The sequence below is a fragment of the Oncorhynchus nerka genome, linkage group LG7 (genome assembly GCF_034236695.1).
Source record: "Oncorhynchus nerka isolate Pitt River linkage group LG7, Oner_Uvic_2.0, whole genome shotgun sequence".
NCBI lineage: Eukaryota > Metazoa > Chordata > Actinopteri > Salmoniformes > Salmonidae > Oncorhynchus > Oncorhynchus nerka.
The window spans coordinates 46,713,507-46,732,089 of record NC_088402.1 but is presented as its reverse complement, the minus strand read 5'-3'; the positions used below and the strand labels follow the sequence as shown (position 1 = coordinate 46,732,089).

The following is an 18,583-nucleotide window of genomic DNA, read 5'->3' as shown; positions in this document are numbered from 1 at the left end:
GGTCTGCACCATTGAAGGTCCCCAAGAACATAGTGGCCTCCATCATTCTTAAATGAAAGAAGTTTGGAACCACCAAGACTCTTCCTAGAGCTGTCGGTCTGGCCAAACTGAGCAAGGCCTTGGTCAGGGAGGTGACCAACAACACAATGGTCACTCTAACAGAGCTCCAGAGTTCCTCTGTGGAGATGGGAGAACCTTCCAGAAGGACAACCATCTCTGCAGCACTCCACCAAATCAGGCCTTTATTGTACAGTGGCCAGACAGAAGTCAGTCCTCAGTAAAAGGGCACATAACAACCTTCTTGGAGTTTTCCAAAAGGCACCAATAGAACATGATTCTCTGGTCTGATGAAACCAAGATTAAACTTTTTGGCCTGAATGCTAACCGTCACGTCTGGATGAAACCTGGCACCATCCCTATGGTTAAGCATGGTGGTGGCAGAATCATGCTGTTTTTCAGTGGCAGGGACTGGGAGACTAGTCAGGATCGAGGGAAAGATGAACGGAGCAAAGTAAAGAGATCCTTGATGAAAACCTGCTCCAGAGCACTCAGGACCTCAGACTGGGGTGAGAGTTCACCTTCCAACAGGACAACAACCCTAAGTACACAGGAGGACGCAGGAGTGGCTTCGGGACAAGTCTCTGAATGTCCTTGAGTGGCCCAGCCAGAGCTCGGACTTAAACACGATCGGAAATCTCTGAAGAGACCTGAAAATAGCTATGTAGCGGCACTCCCATTCCAACCTGACAGAGCTTGAGAGGATCTGCAGAGAAGAATGGGAGAAACTCCCCAAATACAGGTGTGCCTAGCTTGTAGCATCATACCCAAGAAGACTCAAGGCTGTAATCACTGCCAAAGGTGCTTCAACAAAGTACTGAGTAAAGGTTCTGAAAACTTATGTAAATGTAATATTTCATTTTTGTATTTTTAATACATTTGCAAACATTTCTAAAATCATGTTTTTGCTTTGTTATTATGGGGTATTGTGTGTAGATTGATGAAGGAAAAATAACTATTTCATCCATTTTAGAATAAGGCTGTAACGTCACAAAATGTAGAAAACGTTAAGGGGTTTGAATACTTTCTGAATGCACTGTAATTAAAAGTGTGGACACCCCTTCAAATGAGGCTATTTCAGCCACGCCCATTGCTAACAGGTGTATAAAACCAAGCACACAGTCATGCAATCTCCATAGACAAACATTGGCAATGGCCATACTGAAGAGCTCAGTGACTTTCAACATGGCACTGTCATACGATGCCACCTCAAATTTCTGCACTGCTAGAGATGTCCCGGTCAACTTTAAGTGCTGTCATTGCGAAGTGGAAAAGTCTAGGAGTAACAATGGCTCAGCCTCGAAGTGGTAGGACACGCAAGCTCACAGAACACGACCGCCGAGTGCTAAAGCATGTAGCGCTTAAAAATCATCTTTCCTAGGTTGCATAACAAGTCCCTACAGCAATATTCATCATCAGTGTATTTTTTTATTTATTATGGATCCCCATTAGCTGCTGCCAAGGCCCCTAATCTACTACCACATCAAATCAAATTTTATTCGTCACATGCGCCGAATACAACAGGTAAACGAATACAACAACCTTACAAGGAAATCCTTAGTTACCAGCCCCTAACAGTGCAGTTTCAAAAAATATGGATAAGAATAAGAGATAAAGGTAACAAGTAATTAAAGAGGAGCAGTAAAAAATAACAATATATACAGGGGGTGCCAGTACAGAATAAATGTGCGGGGGCACCGGTTAGTTGAGGTAGTATGTACATGTAGGTAGAGTTAATTACAGTGAGTATGCGTAGATGACAACATAGAGTGGCAGTGGTGGGGGGAGGGGCAATGTGAATAGTCTGGGTAGCCATTTGACTAGATGTTCAGGAGTCTTATGGCTTGGGGGGTAGAAGCTGTTTAGAAGCCTCTTGGACCGAGACTTGGCGCTCCGGTACCACTTGTCGTGTGGTAGCAGAGAGAATAGTCTATGACTAGGGTGGCTGGAGTCTTTGACAATTAAAAGGGCCTACCTCTGACACCACCTGGTATAGAAGTCCTGGATGGCAGGAAGCTTGGCCCCAGTGATGTACTGGGCCATTCGCACTACACTCTGTAGTCTCTTGTGGTCGGAGGCCGAGCAGTTGCCATACCAGGCAGTGATGCAACCAGCACTCAATGGTGCAGCTGTATAACCTTTTTGAGAATCTGAGGACCCATTCCAAATCTTTTCAGTCTCCTGAGGGGGAATAGGTTTTGTCGTGCCCGCTTCACAACTGTCATGGTGTGCTTGGACCATGTTAGTTTGTTGGTGCTGTGGACACCAAGGAACTTGAAGCTCTCAACCTGCTCCACTGCAGCCCCGTCGATGAGAATGGGGGTATGCTCGGTCCTCTTTTTCCTGTAGTCCACAATCATCTCCTTTGTCTTGATCACGTTGAGGGAGAGGATGTTGTCCTGGCACCACACGGCCAGGTCTCTGTCCTCCTCCCTATAGGCTGTCTCGTTGTTGTCGGTGATCAGGCCTACCACTGTTGTCATCGGCAAATTTAATGATGGTGTTGGAGTCATGCCTGGCCATGCAGTCATGAGTGAACAGGGAGTACGGGAAAGGGACTGTATCCTGTCTCACAAAAATGTGAGTTTGTTACATTTTGTGAAGACAAATGTCTCTCATTCACACTACAACATTTTTTTTAAACTCCCATGAATAAATGTTATTAAAGAGTCAAGTCTCGCATGCTCTAGTCCTGATGATATTCTAAGTGACTAACTGGCTATTAATAACAAAGGGTTGGTGATGGGGGTCAATCACATTTATACTGCATTCACTATACAGGCTCATAAATGACTGGAACCAGCATTTTCAACTAATGACAATAGAGAAAAGCAATGAAATTACATAATGATATTTATAAGTCTTAATAAGTATTTCGCAGCATACCACATCACAGGCACTTGTCAGTCTGACTATCAGCATCACTTTGTGCTGCCAGTACGTTTGAGGATCAGTCGGATGTCTTTGGGGTCTTTGTGGCTATATATTTTTAAGATCCATGGAGGTGAGTTTGTCATTAGAATACTCAAACACAACATTCTGAATATACTAACCTGAGGTATCAATAATTATACAGGATACAGTCCCTTTCGCAATTTTCTTCAAAGTCACCTATTCAGTATCCCAGGGTAACTAAGACATTATGGTAACCAGACAATCAGATCAAATGAAATGTTGAACATAATAAATGAATATCTATACACCGGATGTGTACCAAACTCACTAAAAGTGGCAGTAATAAAGCCTCTCTTGAAAAAGTCAAACCTTGACCCAGAAAATATAAAAAACTATCGGCCTATATCAAATCTCCCATTCCTCTCAAAAAAAATTGAAAAAGCTGTTGCGCAGCAACTCTCTGCCTTCCTGAAGACAAACAATGTATACAAAACACTTCTGTCTGGTTTTAGACCCCATCATAGCACTGAGACTGCACTTGTGAAGGTAGTAAATTATTTTTTAATTGCGTCAGACCGAGGCTCTGCATCTGTCCTCGTGCTCCTAGACATTAGTGCTGCTTTTGATACCATCGATCACCACATTCTTTTGGAGAGATTGAAAACCCAAATTGGTCAACATGGACAAGTTCTGGCCTGGTTTAGATCTTATCTGTCGGAAAGATATCAGTTTGTCTCTGTGGATGGTTTGTCCTCCTAAATTTCGGTGTACCTCAAGATTCTGTTTTAGGACCACTATTGTTTTCACTATATATTTTACCACTTGGTGATGTCATTCGGAAACATAATGTTAACTTTCACTGCTATGCAGATGACACACAGCTGTACATTTCGATGAAACATGGTGAAACACCGAAATTGCCCTCGCTGGAAGCCTGTGTTTCAGACATAAGGAAGTGGATGGCTGCAAATGTTCTATTATTAAACTCGAACAAAACAGAGATGCTTGTTCTAGGTCCCAAGAAACTGACAATCGTCAGTCGTCTCAAATAAAACTGTGAAGGACCTCGGCGTTATTCTGGATCGTGATCTCTCTTTTGACGAGAGACAGCAGGAGCGGTAGAGATACTCTCAATGATTGGCTATGAAAAGCCAACTGACATTTACTCCCGAGGTGCTGACCTGTTGCACCCTCAACAACCACTGTGATTATTATTATTTGACCTTGCTGGTCATCTATGAACATTTTAACATCTTGGCCATGTTCTGTTATAATCTCCACCCAGCACAGCCAGAAGAGGACTGGCCACCACTCATAGCCTGGTTCCTTTCTAGGTTTCTTCCTAGGTTCTGGCCTTTCTAGGGAGTTTTTCCTAGCCACCATGCTTCTACAGCTGCATTGCTTGCTACTCATCCCCAGAAGAAAAGATATGCATATTATTAGTAGATTTGGATAGAAAACACTGAAGTTTCTAAAACTGTTTGAATCATGTCTGTGAATCATAACAGAACTTATGTAGCAGGCGAAACCCAGAGGACAAACCATTCAGAGGTTGGATGGTTGTGTGTGCAAAAAAAAAGTCATATCTTCGAAGAGAAGAGGATAACTGATATATGAGTGATATGTGAGAAAATAAAGGATGACTTGTGAGTTCTATTATTACAAAAACATATTACTGATATATGATATGTGAGAAATATGTGAGAAAATAAAGGATGTGAGAAAATAAAGGATGACTTGTGAGTTCTATCATTACAAAAACAATACCCCCCCCCCCCCCTCAGTGTGCAGCTTTGTTCAAAGAGAGAAACCTGAAAAGACAGCTACCCTTATCTACAAGTATTACATTTATTCCTCCATCACCATGGGATAGTTTCCCAGACACCGATTAAAGCCTAGTCCTGGACTAGAAAGCAAGGTCAATGGAGAATCTCCATTTAAATATATTTTTAGTACAGGACAAAGCTTGATATATGTCTGGGAAACCTGCCTTGTATGTTTTACTTGTCAATTTGAGGTAGCTTTCATCTCTGAATTGGTATTTAGAATAGCCTTTATTTCCTTTATTCAATGAAACGCAAATAATAATTAAATATCATTGCTGTTGGTTTGGTTTCTACATCACTGACACATTGACACACACAGGTGTGATAGAGAGCAGAGGAAGTCCATTTTTACTTAAAAGCAAAACCATCCTTCACCTGAAGTGTGCAATGTGATCTGTGCAGGGTGCAGTATGATATGTGCAGTGTGATGTGTGCAATGTGATCTGTTAATTGTGCGATGTGTGTGTACAGATATAGTATCTTAATTTGATCACTCTGTTGTTGTTGACAAATTCAAATGAGCCTCATGATTTACAGTACCAGTCAAAGGTTTGGACACCTACTTATTCCAGGGTTTTTCTTGATTTTTACTATTTTCTACATTGTAGAATAATAGTGAAGACAACAAAACTATGAAATAATACATATGGAATAATGTAGTAACCAAAAAATAATTTAATCAAAATATATTTTATATTTGAGATTCTTCAAATAGCCACCCTTTGCCTTGATGAAAACAGAGGATAAGAGAGGATCAGTTCATTATTATTTTAAGAATGTGAAATGTCAGAATAATAGTAGAGATAATGATTTATTTCAGCTTTTATTTCTTTCATCACATTCCAAGTGGGTCAGAAGTTTACATACATACATATCCTGACAGAGCTGGTCTAACTGAGTCAGGATTGTAGGCCTCCTTGCTCGCACACGCTTTTTCAGTTCTGCCCACACATTTTCTATAGGATTGAGGTCAGGGCTTTGTGACAACAATACCTTGACTTTGTTGTCCTTAAGCCATTTTGCCACAACTTTGGAAGTATGCTTGGGGTCATTGTCCATTTGGAAGACCCATATGTGACCAAACTTTAACTTCCTGACTGATGTCTTCAGATGTTCCTTCAATATATCCACAAAATGTTCCATCCTCATGACGCCATCTATTTTGTGAAGTGCACCAGTCCCTCCTGCAGCAAAGCACCCCCACAGGATGCTGCCACTCCTGTGCTTCACGGTTGGGATGGTGTTCTTCGGCTTGCAAGCTTCTCCCTTTTCCTCCAAACACAACAATGGTCATTATGGCCAAACAGTTCTGTTTTTGTTTCATCAGACCAGGGGCCATTTCTCCAAAAAGTACGATCTTTGTCCCCATGTGCAGTTTTAAACCGTAGTCTGGCTTTTTTAATGGGGGTTTTGGAGCAGTGGCTTCTTCCTTGCTGAGCGGCCATTCAGCTCATACCTCTCCTTCCTGAGCGGTATGACGGCTGCGTGGTCCCATGGTGTTTATACTTGCGTACTATTGTTTGTACAGATGAACGTGGTACCTTCAGGCGTTTGGAAATTGCTCCCAAGGATGAAACAGACCATTTATTTTGTCTGAGGTCTTGATTGATTTATTTTGATTTTCCCATGATGTCAAGCGAAGAGGCACTGAGTTTGAAGGTAGGCCTTGAAATACATCCACAGGTACACCTCCAATTGACTCAAATGATGTCAATTAGTCTATCAGAAGCTTCTAAAGCCATGCCATAATTTTCTGGAATTGTCCAAGCTGTTTAAAGGCACAGTCAACTTAGTGTATGTAATCTTCTGACCCACTGGAATTGTGATACAGTGAATTCTAAGTTAAATAATCTATCTGTAAACAGTTGTTGGAAAAATTACTTGTGTCATGCACAAAGTAGATGTCTGATAGAGGAAATTATATTTGAAATGATCAATTATGTATACATTATTGATTAGAACCATTTATTCTAAAACTATTATGAGTTCTTGGTTAAGCTGTTACTGAAAATGTAAGCAGAAACGAACTTCTCTACCTTGGGAAGTTTAAGGGGGAGAGGAAGATATAGCTTTTCAGACAAGATTAGAATGTTTGGGTTATGTTCCATTGGTGGGAGAAAAGTATATCTTTTATACAGATTGTAATGTCTGGTTTATGAGGGGAGTAGAAAGCATCTCCGGACCTAAACAAAAAACAACGGGGCTATCGTGGGAAACTGATGATGTCATGTTCAGTTTATAACCTGTGGAAAAATGTGTATGCTTCAGTACTCTCTGGAATTAAACGCTCTTACCTGGCTTTTAAGACTGCTCTCGATCTACTTCATGTATAATTAATGAACTTACACCTCATTAATGAATAGAAACGAGTGTGAAATTGGTTTTGGCAATAAAATATAAAGGAATTTAGAATTCCTCTATCAATGTCCTAACCGACTTGCCAAAACTATAGTTTGTTAACAATAAAATTGTGGAGTGGTTGAAAAACGAGTTTTAATGACGCCAACCTAAGTGTATGTAAACTTCCGACTTCAACTGTATGAAAAAACAAATATTATGAAAAACAAATTCTTAGAAATATCTGTCACCTTCCTCCTCTTTAAAATACTATCTGGCACATTTGGAGAAATTACGACAGGTAGTTCGGGAGGCTTTATTATCAATGATTCTCTTTCCTGTGCGTATTTATTTTGTTTTTATCAAGCTACCTCCTAGTATGAGACAAAGGTCACGGCCTAATAACCACCAAGCCCAGGACTCTGGATCAAAACAACCTCTTTTGGGTTGCATCCCCTTGACTTTTTCAACATTTTGTTACGTTACAGCCTTATTTTAAAATTAAATAATTTATTTCCCACATCCATCTACACACAATACCCCATAATGGTTTTAATACCCCATAACAGTACCCCATAACAGGTTTTTAGAAAATTCTGCTAATTTATAAAAAATAAAACACTAAGACATACATATGTATTCAGACCCTTTACTCAGTACTTTGTTGAAACACCTTTGAAAGCGATTACAGCCTCACGTCTTCTTGGATAGGATTCTACAAGCTTGGCACAACTGTGTTTGGGGAGTTTCTCCCATTCTTCTCTACATATCCTCTCAAGGTCTGTCAGGTTAGATGGGGAGCGTCGCTGCACAGCTATTTTCAGATCTCTCCAGAGATGTTCGATCAGGTTCAAGTCTGGGCTCTGGCTGGGCCACTCAAAGACATTCAGAGACTTGTCCCGAAGCCACACCTGCGTTATGTTGGCTGTGTGCTTAGGGTCGTTGTCCAATCTGAGGTCCTGAATGCTCTAGAGCAGATTTTCATTAAGGATCTCTCTGTACTTTACTCCATTCATATTTCCTTCGGTCTTGAGTAGTCTCCCCATCCCTGCCGCTGAAAAACATCCCCACAGCATGATGCTGCCACCGCCATGCTTCACTGTAGGGATTGTGCTATCATTGCGTTTACTTGATAGCTACCTACACAAATAGCTAGCTAGAACAAAGTGTTAATAAGATAAATTCATTAAAAAGATTAAAAAGCAATACAAAAGATTTCCTCCAGATTTGATGCTTGGCATTCAGGTTAAAGTGTTAAATGTTGGTTTCGTCAGACCAGAGAATCTTGTTTCTCATGGTCTGAGAGTCCTTTAGGTGCTACATCCAAGTGGGCTGTCATGTACCTTTTACTGAGGAGTGGCTTCCATCTGGCCACTCTACCATAAAGGCCTGATTGCTGGAGTGCTGAAGAGATGGTTGTCCTTCTGGAAGTTTCTCCCATCTGGAGCTCTGTCAGAGTGACCATCAGGTTCTTGGTCACCTACCTGACCAAGGCCCTTCTCCCTCGATTGCTCAGTTTGGCGGATAGCTCTAGGAAGTCTTGGTGGTTCCAAACTTCTTCCATTTAAGAATTATGGGGGCCCACTGTGTTCTTGGGGACCTTCAATGCTGCATATTTTTTTTGCTACCCTTCCCCAGAGCTGTGCCTCGACACAATCCTGTCTCAGAGCTCTACGTACAATTCTTTCGACCTCATGGCATGATTTTTGCTCTGACATGCACTGTCAACTGTGGGACCTTATGTAGGCAGGTGTGTGCCTTTCTAAATCATGTCCAATCAATTGAATTTACCACAAGTGGACTCCAATCAAGTTGTATAAACATCTCAAGGATGATCAATGGAAACAGGATGCACCTGAGCTCAATTTCGAGTCTCATAGCAAAGGGTGTGAATACTTATGTAAATAACATATGTTTTAAACATTAAAAACCTGTTTTTGCTTTGTCCAGATGGGGTATTGTATGTAGATCGATGAGGAAAAAATATAATTTAATAACATTTTAAAATAAGGCTGTGATGTAACAAAATGTGGAAAAAGGGAATGGGTCTTTATACTTTCCGAATGCACTCTTCCCAAATTTTGACCAGAGCCCATTATCTGATCAAAAGTAATGCACTATATAGGATGCCATTTGGGATCAAGTCTTGGCCAAACAATGTGTGGATAGATGGAGTATAAACAGGGTCATTAATGCTAATGCTCAATGAACATAGATTACCTTAAACATGTGTTATGGAATAGGTTAGGTAGTTTAGTTCTTAGGAGCACAATTAGACCCTACGCTACCACTTCCACACTCCATCACCAGGTGGCAGCAGCAACCAGTCAGTTGCTGTACTCTGCCAGGAAGTCTTGATTGTGCACAGATGTGGCAATTAGAGGGTGTGGCTGCTTGCAAAGCTGTGAGTCTGCTGGAGTTTGATGGCCATTTCGTTTACTTTTTGCATGTATTTATTTTAGTCACCATAAACTGAAAACACAATAATCCTTTTGGGCTGGCTGACCAAGAGTCAAGACAGAGCTGGCCCTGGACCCTGGTAAGGTTGCCATCTCTTGGGGCACATGCATACAACACAGTCTGCATACTCTGACATCTCACATAAATGCACACAATAAATCAGGTAACAGACTATTTAGCTAGGCCTAGGACTCCTATAATTAGCAAGTGAAGAGGTGTCAGTAGGCAAGCTAGCTGATTTCTTAATACATGTGCAAATTAGTCATGTTTCTTGAATGAAATCACATTCAGAGATAATATGCTTCCCTGAGAAACTAGATAGGCCAACCTGTCAATTGGAAAATTATTTTCAGATTATTCAGAAAATGATCATGTAATTTACATCAATAGCATCCCAGTCTATTGATATCAATATCTTTACAAATGTTGATGATACATTTGAACTGAATGAACTCTTAGGAGAATTACTTACATTGAAAAGTTTACTTAAAGATGCACTGTGCAGAAATTGCTCCACCATTTCCTGGCTGCTAAACTTCTAAAAGTTTGCCTAATTTCAGTTCATGTGACAAAACAAGAAAGTATTGCCTAATTTCAGTTTGTGACAAAACAAGCAAGTATAGTGTAGAGAATCATTGTACCACCTAAACCACTAATATATTTTCAATAACCAATAATATTGTATTTTCAGCTGTTTTGAAACAAAACCGAAAGACATAACTTTAGAACGGGAAGCATCGAAATAAGGCACATAGAACAGACCTACTGCTTCTTAGACTTGCTTTCAAAGAAAATTACATATCTATAATTCATATTTCTATGTAAAACTGTTCAGGTCGCCCAAAAAGTTACATATTGCAGTTTTAATATGATGCCGATCTTTTTTGATACACTATGTTCAATTGATAACACATAACGGAACTTACAGAAGATAGGTGTAAGACTATGACCGCTGTAAAACGCACAGAAAACACAGGGGCCTAAAAGATAAACATAGACCCAAAAACACAATTGAGATGCGAATGTGCATATTTATGGTATGGTTAATAAATTGAGGGAAATAAGGTTACGGTCAGAGAACCCTAAGGTTGTGTGAGAGATGAATTGGTGAGCCTAGGCCAGCTCCAGGTTGTGTCTCCCGCTGGAGATGGTGAGGGGGACCACGGCGCCAGAGGACACGTCAGTGAAAGCAGCGGAGGCGAGGCGGCTGCGTGTCTCAAGGCTGCGCTGCTCTAGAGAGAGGGCGTCCTTCTTACGGGACAGATCCTCCCCCATATGGGCCTGGTGCAGCTGGAGAGCCTGGAGGGCATACCTGGAGAGGAGGAGAAAGGAGGAAGATAGACATGGGACATGTTATTGGCATGGGATGGTTCATTCTCATTTTGTTCATAAGAATCAATAGTCTATATTAGATGTAATTCAGAAAGACATTACTCACTGAGCCTGGGCCAGTTTCTGTTTCAGAGCCAGAATGGTGGCCTCCAGCTGATTGGCTTCATCCACAAGCCCATACTGAACCTGGTTCAAACACAACAAGCTGATAAAGTCCCGTTTTAAATCTGTTGACCTCTCCAATTCAACATTCCTGTTCATTTTTACAATTGTTTTACAGTACAGTATTTTCACGACCACAAAACCTATTGAAAATGGCAGTAAATGAACCAGTGCCCGTCCAGGTGTAGCCTACCTCATCCCTACAGAGATCGACTCCAGGCCTCTTGGTCCTGTTCTCCAGCCGGGTGTGGACCAGCTTTAGTGGGGCCATCTTAGCCTGGAGATCATCCTCTAGACTACGGATGTCCCTTTCCATATCTGAGATCTCATCCTGGGACTAACAAAAAAACAGACATCCATATGATTCCGGCTAGGGATTTTGTCAGCCGGTGATGGTCAAGCAAATAACAGCCGGTCTCACGTAATTGACCGTTAATTAACATAAACACATTTAGCATCTCCTGGCTTCCACGGATAGCCTACATGCCACTGATGCAGACGTTTGGAGCTACATTTTAAAATCCATGTAATATAGCCTACACCATCCCAATAAATCCATTATTTATTTTAGACAGGTCTAAAGAAACATGATATGAAGAAAATGTAGTCTATTTCAGAAGAACCAAATAGCATACTCTGAGTTATCCTTATATTAGGCCCTGATCTGGCGAAGCCATATGGCTGTGGGCTACACAGGTTCATTTTAGCAGACAAGATTTGCTTAGAATTCAGTGGCATTATTTCCTATTTTATAGTATGAAGAATACAATTGAACATAGCTGAATAAAATAGAAAGGATATTTTCTCCAAACCATTTAAGGGAGTGCACACATGCGGTTATTACTTTGGCAAAGTGGGTTGGGTTGTATCCTGCCTGGTTGGCCTTGTCCGGGGGTGTCGTCGGACGGGGCCACAGTGTCTATGAACGTGTGAACATCTTGGCCATGTACTGTTATCTCCACCCGGCACAGCCAGAAGAGGACGGGCCACCCCTCAGAGCCAGGTTTCTTCCTAGTTTCCTGCTTTTCTAGGGAGTTTTTCCTAGCCAGCGTGCTTCTACATCTGCATTTCTTGATGTTTGGGGTTTTAGGCTGGTTTTCTGTACAGCACTTTGTGACATCGGCTGATGTAAAAAAGGGCTTTATAAATACATTTGATTGACTGACTTTGTGTTGAGCGGATAACAAAGAAACAGGTTCTCCTATATGCTTAATTTAGAGTTATTTATGTAACTTTAGTTGTGATACAAAGGCTATTTCTTTTGATTTTGAATACATTCTAAGGCTGCATGATGCGACTCTAATGATGACTTGAATCCCCTTTCAGTGGCCATTGTGCCCTTGGGAATTATAATTATTATATTCAGCGCTTCTCCCAGCTGCATGCTCCGAAGCACCACTAACTCACATGACTCTCTACTATCCCCCATAGTACAAAAGTTGACCTATTCTGTGTGAGAAATAAATATTCCAAACATAGTCTGGGAAAGTTGTGGGATGAGATAGATCCCAAATTACTGCAACCACTTAGCATTAAAAAAAAAAGAAGTTTTAAACCACTTAGCATTAAAAAAAATGTTTTTAAGCAATGAGGTCGATGGAACAGATCAGAATGTTTAGCTTAAAATGTTGATAAACTATTAGACTAATTCTTCACATTATAGCGCAAATGTTCCTATTAGCAGGAAAACACCATTCTCAAAAGTGACCGAAAATATGAAAATATGATTATGAATGTAATGTATGATTATGAATGTATGCCAGTTAGGCTCTACACCTGTTGTATGTAAAGCTGATTAATGTGCTTCATTTTAAGAAGTTATTTGGTCACTTCTGTTGTGATTACAAACCTTATCAAAACATATAGGCCTATGGGCTAGGCTACATGGTGTGCAACTATGATTTAAAAGCCGAAAAAAAAAGGTATGCACTGTTTATAAATCAGACTATTATTGATTTAATCTTGTCTTTACATATAGTAAATAATATATGTGTGAAATTTGTTTTGATTTGGAATGGACCATTATCATGTCTCGAAACAGGGACAGGGGAAAATGGAGGACGCTTTTCCCGTGGTTCATTTTCATGCCAGCCTGTTGTAAAGAGATGCAATGTGTGTAATATTGGGACAGTTGATAAATAATTATAGTAGGCCTAGCCTATAGAAAGCTGATGGGATCTTCTTTTTAATAGAGGCCATCACTCTGTTTTCATGCAATTGCATAGCCTATAGAAATGTTGCGCAACATGAGCTCTCATGAAGTGTTTGATTCGATTTTCGAATACATTTGCATTGATGTCAGAGTGATTAGAGGGACAATAGAGTGTTGAGTAACAGGCAGTTAGCAAGTTTGGAGGCTACTAATGACCATGAGCAGCATCAGAGCTTGAAGCCTAATTACCGTGACTAAATGGTCACATGAAATTTAACTGACATTATGTCTCGTGACCGCCGGTGTGGCGGTAATACGGTCACCGTAACAGCCCTAATCCTGGCCACTCTTCTAAACATTTGACCCCACTGTCAAGCCAGGTTAGGCCAAGCCACAGTTAATTTTGACCTGCAGCCTAAAGCGTTGTGCCTAATTCTGCAAGTTCACGCCTTGCATGTCTTCAACATTGATAAAATCAGTTTGGCACTGAGGAGGAAGAAGAGGTGGAGAAAGGTTGACTACTCACGCTCTTCATCTGCCACTGCGTCTCATCGTGAGCCTGCCCCAGGTGGTGAGTGCGTTTACGGATGGCAAACACTGTGGCGATTCGCTGAGCATCCAGCTCATTCTGCAACTGAGGGATGACAACCCAGATATAACACACATCTTTACCTAACTCTCACTAGTCTTACATGGACACATTCTAGCAATATCTATGAAGCAGACCCAAATCAGATACCACACACAACAACAGAGAGCCCTGTGAAAGCAGTGTGTGCATCCCAAATGGCACCCTATTCCCAAATGGCACCCTATTCCCTATGTAGTGCACTACTTTTGACCCTTTGGGCCCTGGTCAAAAGTAAGGCAATAGGGTGACTTTTGAGACGCAAAAAGAGACAGTGCTGTTTTATAGGAGCCAATACAGAAAAGTGATATTGATATAGGGCTGGCCATATGGTAACGCTACACTCCTCTCTCCCTACCCCAGGCCCCATTTCACACCTGTGCCCTGGTGACACTCATGTCCTCCCTCAGCTGCAGTGATGCCTGCATCTCCTCCTGAGCTCGGGCCACGTTGTACTGGCTGAACTGCTCCCACTGCTGGGGTGTGGAGGAACTGCAAACAGCACATTTTACACATCACAAGGTTGCTACAAACTATGAATGAAAGTTTACAACGTAGGTGCACAGGGTGAGTAATCAAGGTGACAGACATTGATACATTCAATAAACTAGCTTGCTGCATTCACTAGCTAAGTGAAAGTTTAAAAAATGACAACCAAATATAGCCAGGTCTCTCTTCCTCTTGCTTCTCCTTAATTTTAGGACATTAATTTGTTCAAAACTGTTAAACTATTGTCTTTCTCTCTCTTGGAGTAAAAAACTCTATGTACATTTAAATCATTTGAAAGGCAAGTGGTGGCTTTGCAGAAAATCATTGGATGAGTTGAGAGCCTGGTAAATTAATATTGTAGCTAGTTAGACATGCATATGCATGTAAGAATGGCAATTGTACGAGGTGCTCATTGACAACAAAAGATAAGTACGTTTGATCTAGAGATCCTGATCAATTTCAGAAGGCCTAGTATTTCTTTGTATTGCACTGTACACCCTCATTCCAGCTCACCCTATGGGTATGCGCAGGGGGTTGGGCTTCAGGGAGGTCTTAGGTGATGTAACAGTGATAGACAAGCAGGAGAGGTCAATGTCCTGGGCCTCAATCTTGTTCTGAAGGTCATGGGTCAGCTGCTGCCGGGACACCTGAAGAAGACTGGAGAGAACAGCCATTGACAAGTACTGAAACCGCAAAATATGTGATAGAGCGGCACCAGAGTTTAAATCAAAACATGTCTTACCTTTTTGTAGTTCATAAATTCAACGTGAAACATGATATCTATAGTATAATTAACATGGTGGCGCATCGTACTTCCGCGTGGTCTCCGTGCTGCTGTGCAGTTTGTCGCTACTTGGCTACCTACCAAACTCACTTTTACTCTTAATAACCATTTAATAAAACTCTGTATTTAACAAGTTTAGAAACGTCTTAGTTTTGTCCTCATATATCACTTTTAATTAAACTTTTTCACCCCGGACGCTTTATCTGCACATGGATCTGCAGGATCCTTCAGCCAAAAAAGCGAAGTAACATTATGCCTTCTCATGGCAGTCGCTGTAGTCATAATATATCGCCTTATATAGTGAGAATAGGCGAGTTGCAAGCTCGGCTTTAGACACATTTGTTAGGCAATTTAAATGTAGAAAATAATGATACAGCATCAATGCCATGAGTAAATACAGGTAAACTCTGCAAAAAAAGAAACGTCCCTTTTTCAGGACCCTGTCTTTCAAAGATAATTAGTAAAAATCCAAATAAATTTCACAGATCTTCATTGTAAAGGGTTTAAACACTGTTTCCAATGCTTGTTCAACGAACCATAAACAATTAATGAACATGTACCTGTGGAACTTTTGTTAAGACACTAACAGCTTACAGATAGTAGGCAATTAAGGTCACAGTTATGAAAACTTAGGACACTAAAGAGGCAGGTCCTCACCACACATCACTGGCAACAACGTTGCCTATGGGCACAAACCCCCCGTCGCTGGACCAGACAGGACTGGCAAAGAGTGCTCTTCATCGACGAGTCACGGTTTTGTCTCACCAAGGGTGATGGTACGATTCGTGTTTATGGGACACAACATTGGTCAAACGGTTTCTTACCACAGCTGCTCGAACGCCTTGTCGATGCGCTGCTGGAGCACCCGCTGTGCTCCGTCGATCATCTCCACTTCCTTCTTCAGCTGGGCCTCCACTGGGTCGCTGACCAGCTCGTTGCCGCGGCGACCCTCCCTCAGGGTCAGGCACTCCACCGTGACCTCTAGAGGCACTGCGGTGGCTGTCAGAGCCCGCTCAGTCTCCTCCTTCCCCTGAGACACAGAGGCAGAGCAGCCAAACTCACCTACACTGTACTAGCACGTCAATACATCAACCTACAACCTGGTTTATTGCTAAGTCTAATAAATGTAGAAAGCTGCCTGAATGTTTTTTGTTTTACCAGGTACTTCACACTTTGTTTTTACGTTGAAACAATGGCATGCCAGATTAATACTAATCTGACATCTCACCAGGGTTAAGGCATCCATCTCTTTCTCCACTTCCTGTATGCATGATTCCAAAGTCTCTCTCCAGCGGGAGATATCCCAGATCCTATCACTCAGTCTGCGAGAGCTGTCACTCTTATCCCAGTTAGTCTGTGGGAGATGAGGTAGAGAGAGAAAGAGGAGGGAGAGAGATTGAGAGAGTGAGCGGGAGAAAGAGTGAGAGTATAGAGAGAGATGGCATGAATAACTGTGATGATAATAAATAATAGTCCATGACAATTTGTGTTAACTAATTTATAAGGCTTTGTCTGTACAGTCACAAAGTCAAGCAAGCCCTTACTGAATTGGTTGTTTCATTACATAGTCACAAAATCTTACCTTGCTGGTTGTCTCATTGCATAAGGCCCTCCCTTCCTGCCTTGTCATGTGTGACATGTGTCTCCTGTGTTCTGCTGTGTCAGATATCTGCTTGTTACTGGTGTACCAGTCAGACACACTGTACCTGAGCCCAGGCTTGGCACTACAGTGCTCTGAGTGCATTCTCTGACCACGTTCTCTTGAGTACATTCTTGTGAGGACAAGACTGTGGAGAATGGATAAAACAACACATTTGAGAAGCACTCACACTCAACTGTAGCACCTCATGCTTTACACCCTCATGCTTTATTCGTGGTTATCTGGCTAGCTAACAATACTGGTAGCTAGCCCTATTGACTTATGTGATCGCTATATACAGTACGTACGCAGGTAAACATGCCAAAATTAACTCCGCATGTATTTATTAACGTATGAAGTTTAAATATTGTAGTCAGGCAACATATGAGATGTGAATAGGCAACATTTCAATCGGAATTCGGAGTGCATTTTGTCTGGCCAAATAGTGTTCGCCATTGATTTCAAGAAAGTTTGCATAATTTCTTTTGAAGCTTGCATCGAGCCATGCTTCAAAATATGTACAAACGGAGTATGCATTCGCGAAGTGCCCCTCGTTTCGCATAATTTGATTTGGACTCGTACTCCGTTTCTCCCGTGCTCCAATTTGCATTGGTCGGGGCATGGTCAGAGAGAACAACGAGACAGACATTTCACCGGATATATAAATGTGAAGCATCCACTTGGCGTTTCAACTCGTAGTGGGGAAGCCAAGTGTCCGGCAGTTGGAGAAGCAGGAACGAGATGGATTTGGCTGATATTCTGCACATTTTCTCATCGATGAAACATTTGATCTCATTAACAGTTTTCTGTTCCCAAAACTATCCTCTGCTTCGAACAGCGTGACTAAATTTAGTAGGTTTACCCCTTAGTAAAGTAAGAAAAAACGTGCATTGTTTAGGAGTGCAAAGGCGAATTTAGCCACTTTTGAGTCGGCGTTCCTTAACAGAAACATGAAAATATATGCTTACAACGCTCCAATAGGATCTCGCAAGCTCCTGCTTGGCCTCTGCCCAGGTCCTTGCTTGTTCTGCCAACTATGACTAATTTGTTCCCTATCTTGGTTTAGTTATACACATGTTTGGCACGGTAGTATGCATTTTGAGAAACACCTGCAACTTTTCATCAGAAAAGAGACTAGGCCTATTCAAATTTAAACTAGATACGGTTTCTCCGCAGCCTATTGTTAATTCAGCACACAGACTAGGCTACTGGCATTAACATCATGTGTTTGAATAATGGAAAATACCTGCAGTCTTGTTTTTATGGTGGCTGTTTTGATAGTTAGCCTAATAAATTGGTGTTCATTTGATATTGAACCTATAAGTAGACAACCTTTATCCATTCAACATGGCTTTGGTATTATGGCACAAGTTAAATTGTTACATAATGGAACTTTCGAACTATATTTACTTACCCAAAGTTCTCGAATTTGCGGAAATCCTGGAGTGTCTGCACCGGTGTTTCATAAACTGTCCCTCACCAACTCTTGTAGACTGTCTCCAGGTAACGCACAGACGCAACGACTAAATAATTAAAATGCCATGGCAACGTTAAACAAATATCCCTATGAGGGGCTTTAGCGATTGACAATCTTTGACTGTCAGATGACGCAACACTGTAGCCTACATCATAATGTGGAGCTCTATGACTGTCAGCTGATGCAAAAAGGTACCCAAATAGAATAGTTGGCGACAGATTAGTCTCCAACTTGGAGAAATAAATGTATGCTGTATCCTGGGCCATTAGTGCTCCCCTATATGCTTTTCTTTTCTGTGAAGCCAACTATGGTCTTACTCTAGTTCTAGAAGTACAACTAAGTCAT

General features: G+C 41.4%; 1 protein-coding gene across 3 annotated transcripts; it reads right to left on the bottom strand.

The window, feature by feature from the left end:
- Positions 1–9,545: 9,545 nt before the first annotated feature.
- LOC115131811 (tektin-2-like) lies at positions 9,546–18,337 on the bottom strand. Of its 3 annotated transcripts, none has more exons than XM_029663821.2 (10): positions 18,176–18,337; positions 16,705–16,909; positions 16,351–16,476; positions 15,947–16,152; positions 14,852–14,995; positions 14,227–14,341; positions 13,748–13,849; positions 11,263–11,406; positions 11,014–11,093; positions 9,546–10,887 (listed from the first exon to the last, which is right to left on the bottom strand). In XM_029663821.2, the coding sequence occupies exons 2-10, from the start codon at positions 16,891–16,893 to the stop codon at positions 10,689–10,691; spliced, it is 1,305 nt and encodes a 434-aa protein (XP_029519681.2). In that variant the 5' UTR covers positions 16,894–16,909; positions 18,176–18,337; the 3' UTR covers positions 9,546–10,688. The 3 variants fall into 3 exon arrangements, with proteins under 3 accessions (XP_029519681.2, XP_029519679.2, XP_029519680.2); XM_029663819.2 differs by having other exon boundaries at positions 13,748–13,855; positions 18,176–18,335; XM_029663820.2 differs by lacking the exon at positions 18,176–18,337 and adding an exon at positions 17,730–17,955 and having other exon boundaries at positions 13,748–13,855.
- Between the last annotated feature and the right edge of the window lie 246 nt (positions 18,338–18,583).

Coding starts and splice junctions, on each gene's coding strand:
- LOC115131811 (XM_029663819.2), bottom strand. CDS start 16,893: ATGTACTCAAGAGAACGTGGTCAGAGAATGCACTCAGAGCACTGTAGT. Junction 14,996..15,946: donor AAGGCGTTCGAGCAGCTGTG/GTAAGAAACCGT, acceptor TGTTCTCTCCAG/TCTTCTTCAGGTGTCCCGGC. Junction 11,407..13,747: donor CGCAGTGGCAGATGAAGAGC/GTGAGTAGTCAA, acceptor TTTTTTTGTTAG/TCCCAGGATGAGATCTCAGA.